The sequence below is a fragment of the Haliaeetus leucocephalus genome, unplaced genomic scaffold, assembly GCF_000737465.1.
Source record: "Haliaeetus leucocephalus isolate CR32 unplaced genomic scaffold, Haliaeetus_leucocephalus-4.0 Scaffold206, whole genome shotgun sequence".
Lineage (NCBI taxonomy): Eukaryota > Metazoa > Chordata > Aves > Accipitriformes > Accipitridae > Haliaeetus > Haliaeetus leucocephalus.
This window is the reverse complement of record NW_010972642.1, coordinates 10956026-10968994: the sequence shown is the minus strand read 5'-3', so window position 1 is coordinate 10968994 and position 12969 is coordinate 10956026. Positions and strand designations below refer to the sequence as shown.

General features: G+C 48.5%; 1 protein-coding gene across 1 annotated transcript; it reads right to left on the bottom strand.

Annotated features, from left to right (window-relative positions):
- Positions 1–858: 858 nt before the first annotated feature.
- TMEM213 (transmembrane protein 213) lies at positions 859–5032 on the bottom strand. The gene is made up of 3 exons (XM_010566274.1): positions 4951–5032; positions 2618–2686; positions 859–1028 (listed from the first exon to the last, which is right to left on the bottom strand). Exons 1-3 carry the CDS (start codon positions 5030–5032, stop codon positions 859–861), a joined length of 321 nt encoding a protein of 106 aa, XP_010564576.1.
- Between the last annotated feature and the right edge of the window lie 7937 nt (positions 5033–12969).

Genomic DNA, 12969 nt, shown 5'->3' with positions numbered 1-12969 from the left:
TTCTAATAATTTGGGTTGGGTAATTCTTTGCCAATATAAGCTTTATCAATATAAACCAGTCAGTGAGAATCTTTCCATCAATAAGAGTGTTTATTATCATCTTGCATAAATAGGAGCAGTTTCGTGCATGAATTGGATATGCTGGTTTAAACCTGGTTGCCACGGTTCAGCTTGGCTTAGTTACACGGGCAGGTGCAAGCTGAATAAATGCAACCAACGTTCATTTCCTCGTACACAGTTCACGTATAAACTGCGCTGGAAAAACTAGGTTTATATTTCAAACCAGCCCAAACAATCCTTAAGTTTCCATAACAGAGTTTTCACTGGTATCAGTTAATAGACTTTGAAACACTGCAGTTCAGTGAGTGAGAAGGACTCGGTGTAATCAATGAGTTACATCTGCTTACTGATGTAACCTGGCCTGTAGCTTAGCAATGGGTCTAATAACATTGATCCTCCAGAAAACAGCTTTATTTGCCCACTTTCTGTTTCAAAGTCAAAGGTTATATACTGGATTGTCTTAAGGCAATGTGCCGTGGACTGATAACTGGTCCTTCAGCATCTCATTGCTGCCAGCGCACTCGCGGCAAGTGTGAAAGGGCTCTGGGAAAAGGTTTTCTGTGCACTGGGGGACACGTGTGGTGGTTTGCAGGGACCTGCCGGCTCCGTACCTCGGCTGGCAGCTCTGACCTGCTGGGGAGGATGAAGCCCCAGCAGCTGCCCCACTTAGATCTGGCGTTTTTTGGCTGAAGGTACATTCCCTTTCTTTTTAGTTTCTTCGGAAGTGCTTTAAATGCTTAGTCAGTCTGTTTGCACCACACTGCTCCTGGGTGCTGCTGCTTGCTGACTTGCCCTGCTTCAGGCCACCAAATACTTGGGTTCGTCAGGCCGGAGTTTCATGACCTTGTCCACGCAGAGCAGGATGAGAGTCAGAAACCAGAGGCTCCAGCCGACGGCTGCTGCGATCCAGCCGTAATCGTCCATGCCCGTCGGGCAGCACGTGGCCGCTTGCGTGCAGAAGTTCATGTCTGGTGCCGAAGAAATGAAATGAGCTGGTGAGAGACCAAGTGACTTCACTGTCTGCCCTGTGGCGTGTCAGTCTGCCTTGGCAGCTTTCTCCTAAGCCTGGCCCTGAACGTGGGGGATCACAATATTCCGTTTCATCTGTATGTCTTCAAGACTCGGTCATCCCTGTCTGGCCAAACACCTGAGCTGCTCCTCTTACCGCTGTGCCCACCATTACGGAAATCTTTTAAAACACTTACTTGGCATTTCCTCAGTCAGTTTTAGAAATGTATGATAGAAGTAGCTAGTTAAAATGAAAAATAAACCCGGGGTAGAGAAATCTTCATGTGAAAGAGTAAGAGGGTCTCTAGCAGAGACACCTTCAGCAGGATCTCCAATAGTTTAGGTACCCAATAATTCTGCCCACAATAGAGGCAGTGGCTGCTCTCTGCTGGGCCATTAACCGACTTGCATGTAACAACTGTAAAACACACCGCTGTTGGAGAATCCCTGTTTTATGTGTTTAAAAATGAACTAATTTTTAACAATTCCATGTATTTTTTCTTGCACTTTTTCATCTTTTTTTTGTGTGTAAATCAGTCCAATTTCCTAAAGTCAGTTAAGGAATATGTCATTAGTTGTTTCATTTGTGCTGTTGTTTAAAGCTATCTGCCAAACTTATTCCATTACAAAGGCACAGTGAAGATACTCAGCTCTGTGTCTGCATCCTGGCTGGTAATGTGGAAATATCAAAGGGAGCCTGGAGGACCATGGTATCTCAACCCCTTGGGCTGGAATAGAAGCTGAGCGTGAAACCCTAGCACTCAGGAGAGCTGAGGCAGCCAAAACCACCTTGCAGCTACATGCGTTGCGTGTTGACATGCATGAAGCTTGTCAGCTGTGAAAAGTGAGTGCCTCCCGAGCTTGGTGCAGGGCAGCCAGCCTCTTGCACATTTCCAGGGAAAAGGCAAGTGCTCGTGCTGCTCAGTTGCTCTCCTTCACGTGTGTCCGGCAGGACCATGTTCCTGTGCATTGGCCTTCAGTGCACACTCTACAATCGTCCTGCACTGCAGAAAGCAGCTCTTCCCAACAAGAGAGACATGTTTTGTATGTGCCTAGAGAAGGGAGAGGGGTGGCTGCTCCCTATGCCATGCTTTGCATTAGCATACTTCTGTTGGTACATGCACTATAATTTGGGAAGTGCAGGACTGTGGGGATGTTTGGCATTTGGGACGGAGGATGACTCGGAGGACTGGTGGCATCTCAGGTTGCCTGGGACTGGCTGTTTGGGGAAGACCTGGCAGGGCGAGGGAAAGAGGCTCTCTTGGGAATCCACACTGTGCCTACAGGCAGGCAGTCTGGTGGAGAGCTTTAGGATGCACAAATTGAATTAGCTATGAATTAGTCTGCTCAAAGCTATGAGTCCATCTGAATGTACGTAAGATGATATACTGGGCATGCCAACGGAGGAGTCTTAGAAATGCGTCCTAGAGTTTCACCTACAATGGAACCCTTGACAACAGATAAGTCCTTTCCCAGGACAGCCTCTCAGTCACCTGTGTAGTCTCCTCACCCGGCTTTATCATGGTAGTAACTATTTATGACGACTTACTAAGACATGGTGCTTCGTACTCAGTTGTGAGCATGGAGCTTGTTGAAACATTGGAGACATCTTCAGCTGCTGCCAGAAGGAAAGCATAGGAGAAAAGGCAAGTTGGATTAGAAAAGCAATACCGGGCATCAAGCATGAAAATCTGAAAGCCATTAGCCTTGCAGAGGTCTGTAGGATGGAATCAGCTTGGAGAAAGTAAGCTCCTGCCCCTAAATATTGCTGCATCAAGGTATGTTTTCTCATCCCACCCCTGTCAACACAGGCTCTAGAGAGACCTGCTCTAGCACCAGCCCTAAGGAGCAGTTTAATCTCTGTGCCTTTACCGGAGCATGACCCTGGTGTGAGCCATTCGTTCAGAGCTCAAATTAATCACCGTCCTTTCCCAAGCTGCAGGGGCAGAACGAGCAAGGACTGGAATGACAGAGCGGTCAGTGGCATGGGGAGATCTGTGGCCAGCAAACCGTACATCTACCTCCTTTTGCCCTTAGAAAAATCCCAGTAACTCTAGGGTGCAAAGGAGTCTGGCAGAGCTGAGGGCTGAGCCCATCCGTGCAGAGCCTCGGCAGATCCACCACAGCCCCGGTGGGAAGCTTTGGCTTTGCTGCAGTTCGGGTGCAGCTGTGTCTGAAACTGTCCTGGCTGGGCTCCAGTTCAGGCCAGCACAATAACCAGCTCAGGTTGGAAAATACAGAAATAAGTAAGGGAGGGAGAGGGACAGGGGCTTCAACGAAGGCTTTGTCTCTATCCTGCTTCCTACCCAGAATCAGAGCACACGTGCACACTGGCACAGCTCTGTGGCTGATCTCCAGCCCTCCAAATCTGTACACGGTGTCACAGGTCAAAGCCTCTTTAGTCCTCCTAAAACCCCCTTTTGCCCCTCAGCTTCAGCATGCACCTCGCAGCATCGCGGGATCAGATGCAAGGACAGCTGCAGGATGCCTGCATGGGAAAAGCGCAGGTTGTCGTGGTCCCTGTGCATTAACAGCAGCCTGTCCCCTGCTGCAGAAGGAAGGGAGTCAAAGAAATACTCCCCCTGGGCCACTATAAGCAGTACAGTTCAAGTTCAGCCAGGTGAAGTATCTCATGCTGAAATGGTCCCCTGCAGAGATAGATACATGAAAAACAGCCCGGAGAGGCTACAGGAGTAAGGGCTCCTGCTGCATGCAGATGGAGGAGCTTTAACACGCTGCTGGTGCACAGACCAGGCAGAAGCTATGAGAGAACTATTTCCAGTCAAACCATCACTCTGCACTGATAATTTGGAGTGTGACAGAGAGAGAAAATCAGTTCCAGCTTGCTTTCACTGAAGACTTCAAAATAATGGCTCAGGTTTAGTTTCAGCAAAGGAAAACAACACGGAACAAGACCTTTGACCAAAACTTTGCTTTGAGTTTGGTATTTTCCAAGTAACAGCAAATAAACTGAGGTTGTCCTGCAGGAGATGTCCCACTTAGGGTCACTCGCTGTTGCCCAGCTTTGCATTTTGAGCTGGCCGACCATCAGCAAGACCAGAGGTTTCCTTACGGCCGCTGGCACGCAGCAGGTCCCTGGGCAGCCTGCGCCAGGGAAGGGTCTGAGTACTCCCCATTTCTCTTTCTGACTCTGCTAGGGCTTGCTGAATGACCTTGGCCAAGCCCATAATTTGTTTTCTGGGTTAATAAGTACCTCACGGGAGCACTGGGAAGAAGCATTATAAACTCTGTATGACCTGTAGAAGAAAGCACTGCAGAATACAGAGCGTTGGTTCATGTTTATAGACTTTGCAGCCCAAAGGACAGGCTGTCAAAACTAACCCATCTTTAAACATCTGGCAGGTCTCAAGTGGTGCTGATATACAAATGCAGGCAGTAGCCTGATGGGAAAAGAGCAGCTCACAGGTCTCATTTACATTCTGTTTTTAGGCAACTTCTCCAATTAAGGGGGCACCAAAGCCAGATTTCCTGCAAAAAGCCCCTAATAAGAGCTAAACAGGATTACAGTGAGCCTCTTGGATGGTATTTCAAATGGTCCCTTGCCTTGGCAAGCACATGAGGGCCACGTAACTGTGGTCCCCTATCTCCTTGCCATTTAGAGGAGCAACCTGCAGCTCAGTCACATTTACAGTGGATCTGTAAATAGCTGGCAAATGCACACCTCTTCAGAAAGACGCTGTGATCAATCACATCAAGTAATTCTCACTAGCATTAATCATTAGACTTTTTAGATGAGACAAGGGACCCCACCTTGTTTTTAAAGAACTAATTACTGTCACTGGGCAATATACTTAGGTATTGAGAGGAGTGGGGGAAAAAGGCAGGGTATAGAAACTGGAGCATAAAAGAAAAAAAACGTACCTGCCAAGCAGGAATACCAGAGCACGATGGTGAAGAAGAGCACAGCGAAGGCTGCCCAGGGCTCGTGGGTGAAGTGCCTCATGCTGGGGGTCCAGCTCCCACCCGAGGAGCAGCACAGATCAATCGGATCGCTGTCGCCAGCAGCTCTGGTCCAGCAAACCCTCGAAAAGCTCGGAGAGCCGGTGTGCAGGGCAGAGGGTGGAGCAAAGGAGCTGCCGGCTGCCAGGACACCTTGAACTTTCCTGCCACAACAGGGTGAGGAAAGAGAAGGGCTCTGACCAAAACAGCTCCAGCGGGAGGTGGGGACCAGCACTGAGGCAGCTGGAGGGCCACTGAAGGTCAAGCCTGAAGGTTTTTCCCCAAGATCTGCTGCAGCCAGAGGGAGAAAAAGCCTCCAGAGCCAGCCCTTCCCCACGGGGTTCTATGCAGCTTTTTTCTTCGGAGTCTCCTTTTGGTCCTGCGAAGATGGTCTAATAGCATTGGAAAGGAGCGGAGTATCAGGGTAGAGAATTTGTCTCCCTGTTGGGCTTTGATTTTGCGTGTTCGTTGGCTTGACACCACCCCCCCCCAAAACTGCCCAGCGGTGATGATTTTTTGGAAGGGCTGTGTGGAGGCCTAAAAAAACCCAGTCTTTGGTTATGCTGATACAGTAGCCATTGGGTTAACACAGGCTTATGGGCATGTTTCCACAGAGAAATAGAATGCAACCAGTTGCTTGGTGTAGGCTACCGACAGCTATTACACAGTAACAACGGCCTTTCCTTAAGGATGGGACCGTTTGAAACTCAACTCCTGTGTTGAGTTACGGGTTGGGATCAGTTCAAGATTGGGGCCTCTGCACACGTAGAAGCTGCTGCCGTTCTCGCCCCGTGAGCACAGCTGTGTCACTGCCTCTATTGCCCATGGGCAACGTGATGCTGAAAAAGCTTTTTTTTTCTTCTCTTGTAGTTATGCCACCTTCTCCATGATATGGGCAAAACCAGGCACTGCACCTTCCCCGAAAGCAGCTCTATCCGCAGACCAGGAGCTTTGCTAGCAAAATGTTATCAGCTGGAAGGCAAGATTTTTTTCTACAATCCTGGCTGGAAAAGCCACACTGTTGAAGTGCTTGTGGTGGTGTACTGGTCTGACGAGCACCCCACATGGCTGCTGTTCCCCAGGCTGTTGGCTCTGCTTGCTCCTATCTTTGTCCTACCGTGATGTCCTTGTTAGAGAATGCTTCAGGCATTAAATCAGGCAGGAAGGCACTGGGAGAGGTGGGCTCAGCAGGGAGCAGGTTGCTGATGCTCTTCAGCAGTGGTCACACATGGCTTCAGGTGCTCATGTAAGAACGAAGCTGTCTGGGGCTTGTTCAGGATGTGCAGCCATCTCATGGGAGGCAAGGGGGAAAGTGTCCAGGGCAGCAATCCTAGTAGGATGGACAGTATCTAAAAATTTTCTTTTTTTTTTTTTTTTTTCCCTCCACACTGCTGAAATCTGCAGGGAGGGGCATAATAGATTTCCCACAGGAACTGTGGTGAACTGCATACAATGGGGTGCTGCTATGCAGAACTGTGAGGTTGGTTTGGTCTCCTTTTGTTTAGGACAAAGCTTCAGGGCAAAACCCAGGTAGGCTTAGCCCTGCCCAGCATTTCTGTGAGGTGAACCTGCTTGTCCTCCCTGCTGTCCACCCACCACCGCTGAAAACACTCTGCTCCCCTCCAGCTGCCAGGATTTCCATGATGCATCAGGAAAAGGTTGTCAGGCGTTGGAACAGGCTGCCCAGGGAAGCGGTGGAGTCACCATCCCTGGAGGTGTTCAAAAAACGCGTGGATGTGGCACTTCAGGACGTGGTTTAGTGGGCATGGTGGTATTGGTTGGACTCGATGATCTTAGAGGTTTTTTCCAAACTTAATGATTCTCTTCTCTTCTCTTCTCTTCTGACAGGGGCAAGCAGAGGTTCCCCTTGAGAAAGGGCACTCCGAGCTGCAGATGAAGGCAGACCAGCTGAAACGGGCATGTTTGCCCACTTTGTCTCTGTTTTCATGTCAACACACCGCCGGGACTGGCAGAGTTAGGGCTGTGCCGGCCAGTCTGCGACAGCCACCTCCCGCTCTGCGGGTGGGCATGCGTGGCCCCGTCCTTCGGCTGGCACCCGAGGGGTGGCCCGAGGGGTGTTGTGCTCGGCCGGCAGCCAGGCTGGGTGCGTGACCCCAGCGCCCATCGCTCTTGGCCTTAGTAGACATCAGTCACAGTAGGGGAGAGATGCTGTAAAAGTGCTCCGAATTCTCAGAGTTGCTTGAAATGAATCATCTCTGCCTCGCTTCAGTGTCTTTCGTGCTAGTTGTCTTTAATTTGTGGGGTTTTTTTATCTGAGTGCTCTGTTGCATCAAAACTAAAATTCAACTCTTTATTGAGGAAAGGCCCTTCATTTTCTTCCAGCTTCACCTTTCCCTCCTGAATTTCTCACCCGCGATTCCTGCTGAAAGTTGACCTGGTGGTTAATTTTGCAAAAATAATGAGTACAAATGAGTGCAGCACAAAATGTTTGAGGGCAAATGAAGAGAAAAAACTACTCTGCTATTGCAGGAATGATTCAATTTGTAATGAAATCTCTTTCAAATTTTGACCATTACCTAAATGTTCTTTGTCAGCTTGCAGGTAAATGTGCCCATTTCTAAGGGATGCTGAAAATGTTTTGCACAATTAACGTAATGTACTTCTTTTCCTTTCCAAAATGCATTCCCTCCGTGGTTCAGAAAGGGCCTGCTCCAAAGTCTCCTGAAGCAGCGAACAGGCTGCGCTTGGCTTCAGTGATTTTTGGATCAGTTTGGAAATGAAGGTTTTGCTTGATAAGTTCAGACACAATGGGAGCCCTATAAAATCATCTCCTGACACGGATTTGGATTTGTTTCATTTCTTCTTTGTAACACATTCATATTTCAGTGCTGCGAGTGCCCAAGGAGCGATAAGACTCTCCAAAGCCTTCCCATAGCTCAGTTTCCAGGCATCGCATGAACGCTGGTCTCCACCGGGATGCCCTGGTACCTGGAGAGCAACTGCAGCACCAGCAGAGATGTGGGATTCCTTTCCATGGGCTCCCGTTTCCATGCAGTTCTCAAGGCAAGGCTCTGTCTGTTTACTCTAAAATTAGGTACTTCCCCATCCCTCCCCTTGGAGACTCTTCCCCAGTGTGTAGGGCTGCTGGTCAGCTTTTCCTGATGATTATGAAAGAGGCAATACCTACTATCTGGTATATTTTGTGCCACAAGGAGCTTTGCAGTTAAGGTTCTCTGATGACCAAGGTATTACCCTTGACACATCACTACCAGGTGTGGCTCTCAAAGTTATTATCTTTAGCTGACATGTACACACTCAGTCTATATATATTTTTTTTTTCTGTTTACATAGGCAACATATTTGTATTTTTAATTCCAAATGGAAGCTGATTGCTGCTCCAATCCTGTTCCATCCCAGCAGTGACCAGCAGGATGGCAACTGAGCTGTGGCACGGCATTTAACTCAGGGCAAAACACACAACCCCCGAGAGCACAGCAGAGCAGGTACATTATCTCTGGGCATATCAGTGACAAGAGGACAAATCCTTTTTTTCTGTACAACACTTGAGGTTGGGTTAACTACACCCCTACTCTCATTTCAGCGTACCTGAGGTGCTACTCTGCTTAACTGCTGCAATAGGAGGGAGCTTTGGTGAAAGAGAGCTCAAAAATTAACATCCCATGTAGCCACGCAAAACCTTCTGCGTGGTGGAGCTAAGCGTGGACTGATTATACTGAGATACCGATCCCAGAACCGCCTACAGCTGCATGAAACTTCCCCATGCTGCTAAAAGTGATGACAGCCCAGCTGGAAGGGTTGCATGTTTGGGACCCCCCTGAGCTCTGTGTGTTGGCACACTGAAGTTGATGATTAGTCAACAATTCCCAATTATTATTCACAAGGGTTCTGAGCAGCCTTTGAGGTCGTGGTGCTAAATGCCAAGGAGGATGCTAGGTGGTCTGTGCTATTGGTGAGGCCACCGGAGTGGATCTATCTCCTACGCTTGCTTTGTAGGTAGCAAAATCTCCAAGTGTAGCTCTAGAAAAGGCATCTGTTGGGAGGGCAGGTCTGTCTGTTAGCAACCCACTGTCTTTGTATTGTGGGGTGAGCTCCCTCCCAGGTGGCCTTTATAAAGCTGAAAAAAGCTGAAGAGCCTTTATAATGCCCTCAAAATGGCTTTAAAAAGCTCAAAACCTTAAGCCTGATGCCAATAATGTGTCCATCGTGGAGGGGGCCGTTTTGTTTGGTATCTTCACTGATGTGAAAAAATGGCCATCTAAGATAAAGCTACCTGTGAGCAGGGGATTTGATTTTTAAAACTAGGCATATGGAGGAAAAAAAAATCAAAACCACAATGAAAGAAGGGGAGAGGGGATCTGCTTTCTGTCACACAGAGGAAAGCAGCTCTAGCATTTAAAAAAACCCCCACAACCGTGCCCTTTGTGTTTTCCAGTCGAGGCTGCGGTTGCTATTAGACAAATGTTGAGCCTGTGGCCCTGCTGTGACCCCACGCTGTCCCTCTGGAGACCCCAGCGAGGGACCGACCGCGAGACCAGGCGGCGTGGAGCTGCCTGAGAAAGGCTGCCTTCACCTCGCCCGGGCAGAGCTGCCGGCACCGACAATGAACCCACTGATGGGGCTCCTCCGAACGGCGCCTCGTCATCAGCCATCATCATCTGATCTTTAATAATAAGATTATTACAAAATAACGTTCTTCCACATGCCAGAGGCATGAAATAGGATATGCTTTCTGCTTCTCTCCTCCGCCTGGGAAAGGGGGAGGGAAGGGCAAGAGAGATGGCTTTATCTCCGCGCTCCGTGTTCGCTTGCTTCTCAGCTAATGGGCTGGAGTGGCCGGCGTAGTGTGGCTTGCTTTGGCGATCAAGTATGCGTTGGGGGACCCTTCTGCTCCCCCTGCCCCGACAGCTTGTAGGGGAGTAGCTGAGTGTAACTGTGGGGCTGTGTAAGAGCAGCGTAGGTCCAAACCAGAAGCAAATCCTGGTACCATCAAATGAACACAACAGCTTTGCCGGGGGGGAAGAATGTGCTGCAGGTTCTGAGATGGGGGGTTAGCCTGAAGTTGTTTTATTTTGTTGTGTCAGTATATGTCAGCTGAGAACTGAATGATGACTCCTGTTATTCAGCATTATAGCACGGGCTGGAAGGCAATGTCCTTCCTTTCCCACACCCGCTTCTCCACAGCCCTGTGTGGCGGACGTGCGGTCGACAGCAATGACTTCACTTTTGCCTTACCAAAAGAAGCTCCGATTTCCCAGCAGAAAGTGCAGAATTTCATCAACCTTTACTCCCTTTCTTTGGTAGCACCGATGGAGAAAGCAGAGCTGACCACTGGTGGTGACTGGTACGGGAGGAGCGTGGTGCAGCCGAGGCGGGTGGGAGGCCAGGGAGACCCGCAGCCAGCCCAGCTGGGTGGTTGCTGAGCAAAATGAAAGCTTTAGGCCCATCCATCAAAATTGCCTTATCATTTTTAATACCTCCTTTTTGGGTCGTGCAGCTTGAGGCAGCCAGATTTCAGAAAGTGGTGGGAGCCCTCTCGCACTAGCTGACCTTGCGAAGCGGGGCCATGCTTTGTTGCTTTTGAATAGAAAACCTCTGTGCTGGGAAACTCTCTGCTGTTCCTCGCCTTTCGGCATCGTTCCCTTGGACAAGCTTTACCCTTTGGCTTGTCAGGTCAGGGCTGCTGGGTATCTCTGAAAAAACAGATCTGAGAAAGGATTTTTTTTTTTTTTTAGCACTATTTTACAATTTACATATAGCCATGCATTTTCATTAGCTCTTCTTTTGAGATAAAACTTCTTATGGGTGCTAGATTTCAGAGTGACCCAGCCAGCCTTATTTACCAGGATGAAACCCTGCCTCCTCTGACCCCGGTGGGAGCTAAGCCGTTGGTTTTAGGAGGGACAAAATTTCTCTCTGGGAGCCCTCGCTTTAGCAGCCGAAGTGGGAAAAAGTCTATAAACCCCCTTTTTCTCACAGCATTTGTTATTTCAAGGGGTGAGAATCAAGTTCCCTGTCAGCATTGCCCCAGGCTAGCGCAGCTCTGCTGACTGAGCCCCTGCCCTCCCAGCTCTCTCTATGCTCTACAGCTCAGCCCGTCCCCCAGCTGCAGGAAAATCATTAATCTCCCATTGTTCCCCTGTCCTTTCCCCAGCTGCCTTCAGTAAGGAAAAACCAGCCAGAAACAGCGCAGAAGTTTTCCACCTCCCTGGTGACTGATCCTCCAGCCAGGGCTTGCAAATATGTTTTTGTGGGTTTATAGCTCTCTGCGTACAGCAGGTTTCAAAGGTTCTCGCTCGTTTTTCGGGTGGCCGGGGCGGTGTGAGCCGGCATGCCCCGTCTGTTATTAGTCTCAACAACCCGCGTGCTGCCACAACACGGCTCGCGCTTGCGACAGACCCGATACCAGGGTTGTGACCCAGCCAGAAAGCGCCGGGTCCGGACAACCCGAAGGTTGTTTTGGGACAGAAAGGGTTTCCCTCCTCTGGTCCAGACCGGTTCTGACCTTAAAAGAAAAGGTTTGCCGTGCCCCGTGCGACACAGGACAGTTGGCCAGGGCGCTTTGCTGGCCGCCCTCCTCGCCCGGCGCGGTGCCCGCAGCCGTGCCAAAGCACAGCCCTGCTGTCGTCGCCTGACGGGACACGCGGCCAGCCGAGGGGAGAGCTCGCCCCTTCCCCGGGGAGAGGTCCTGCCGGAGAAGAGCGTGGCGGTTGAGAGGTAAACCCGAGTAACGCCTTCTCCAAAGCATCTTACGGCACCGGGATTTACGCTGCCCGAAACCCGGTGCTTTTTAATGCATTTTAATGCAGTGCAATACCCCTGGAAAAATAGCGACCGGGGAAATCGTGAGTGGTTTCTCAATTAACTGTTCTTTTGCCAAAGCAAAAAATTGGGGGAGGGTGGGGGTGTTGATAGAGGCATGGCTGGCAGCCGGTGCCTTTGGGCAAGGCTCCTGTATCTGCAGGAATGGAAGAAGGGCGAACGCCCTGCCTCCCTCAGAGCAGGGCTGGGAAGGGTTTCCTGGCTGGAAAGAGGTTTCTCTTTTTCTTTTTCATTTTTCATTTTTCTCTCATTCCAAATCAAGATGAAAGCGAGCCTTTGGGGTTTTTCACTGACTGATTACCGAGGAAAAGTAGAACCCTGGGTTTGGATGGTTTGAAGCAGTTTAACTAAGATATTTCCAGATATTTCACTTGAGTTTTGTTCTTTTAATTCTAAGGTTTTAACATTTTTTTATGGAAGTTAACCGCAGGTTTAGAAATACAAACTGCTTTAAATTGTAGTCTCTTCACACTTTTCAGTCTAAAGAAGTTAAGGTGGGACATTTTGACGGTCTTTTAAACTTTTTGAAAATCTTTCAAACTTTTTGAGAATCAGAGCTAGGGAAGTTTTTTACTTTCTTGCATGAGTAGTGGGGGTCTCTTGCAGCTTTCATGTCTTTCCTGTAAAAAATATAGTTTTCTAAAAAATGTCCGACCAACTTTAAAGATTATATCCTTACTCAACGCACTGGAGCTGGTGTATGATATGTTTTCTTTTAACAAGCTACTAGTTATCTTATATTTTCAACTTAAATTATTTAGTGAATGGGTACAGAGAGTAAGACAAGGAAAACTCACAGGACAATTAAGCAAATACAGATTTGTGACTGCAGTGCTCCTGTTAAACAAGCATTTAATACCTTGCAAAATTTTTCTCTCACATTTAAGATAAATCTTTCACATGTTATAAAGAAAATTACTAGAATCCACATTAAAAAAAATGTTGCAAGACGAGGTTCGTGAAGATAGAGAGGTTTAAGGACAACTGACTTCCCAACCCTGTTAACAAATAGAAGCAAGGTTATAAAGGGATTTTGTTTTGCTATTTATAAAATGTAGGCTTGCTACAAAATCAAATGCATGCAAAGAAGTGTATCTACTTGTATGTTTTTCTCTGGGAAAGAATAATTACTCTGTTTGT

Coding starts and splice junctions, on each gene's coding strand:
- TMEM213 (XM_010566274.1), bottom strand. CDS start 5,032: ATGAGGCACTTCACCCACGAGCCCTGGGCAGCCTTCGCTGTGCTCTTC. Junction 2,687..4,950: donor CTGGTATTCCTGCTTGGCAG/GTACGTTTTTTT, acceptor TCCTTCTGGCAG/CAGCTGAAGATGTCTCCAAT. Junction 1,029..2,617: donor GTACGAAGCACCATGTCTTA/GTAAGTCGTCAT, acceptor CTTCGGCACCAG/ACATGAACTTCTGCACGCAA.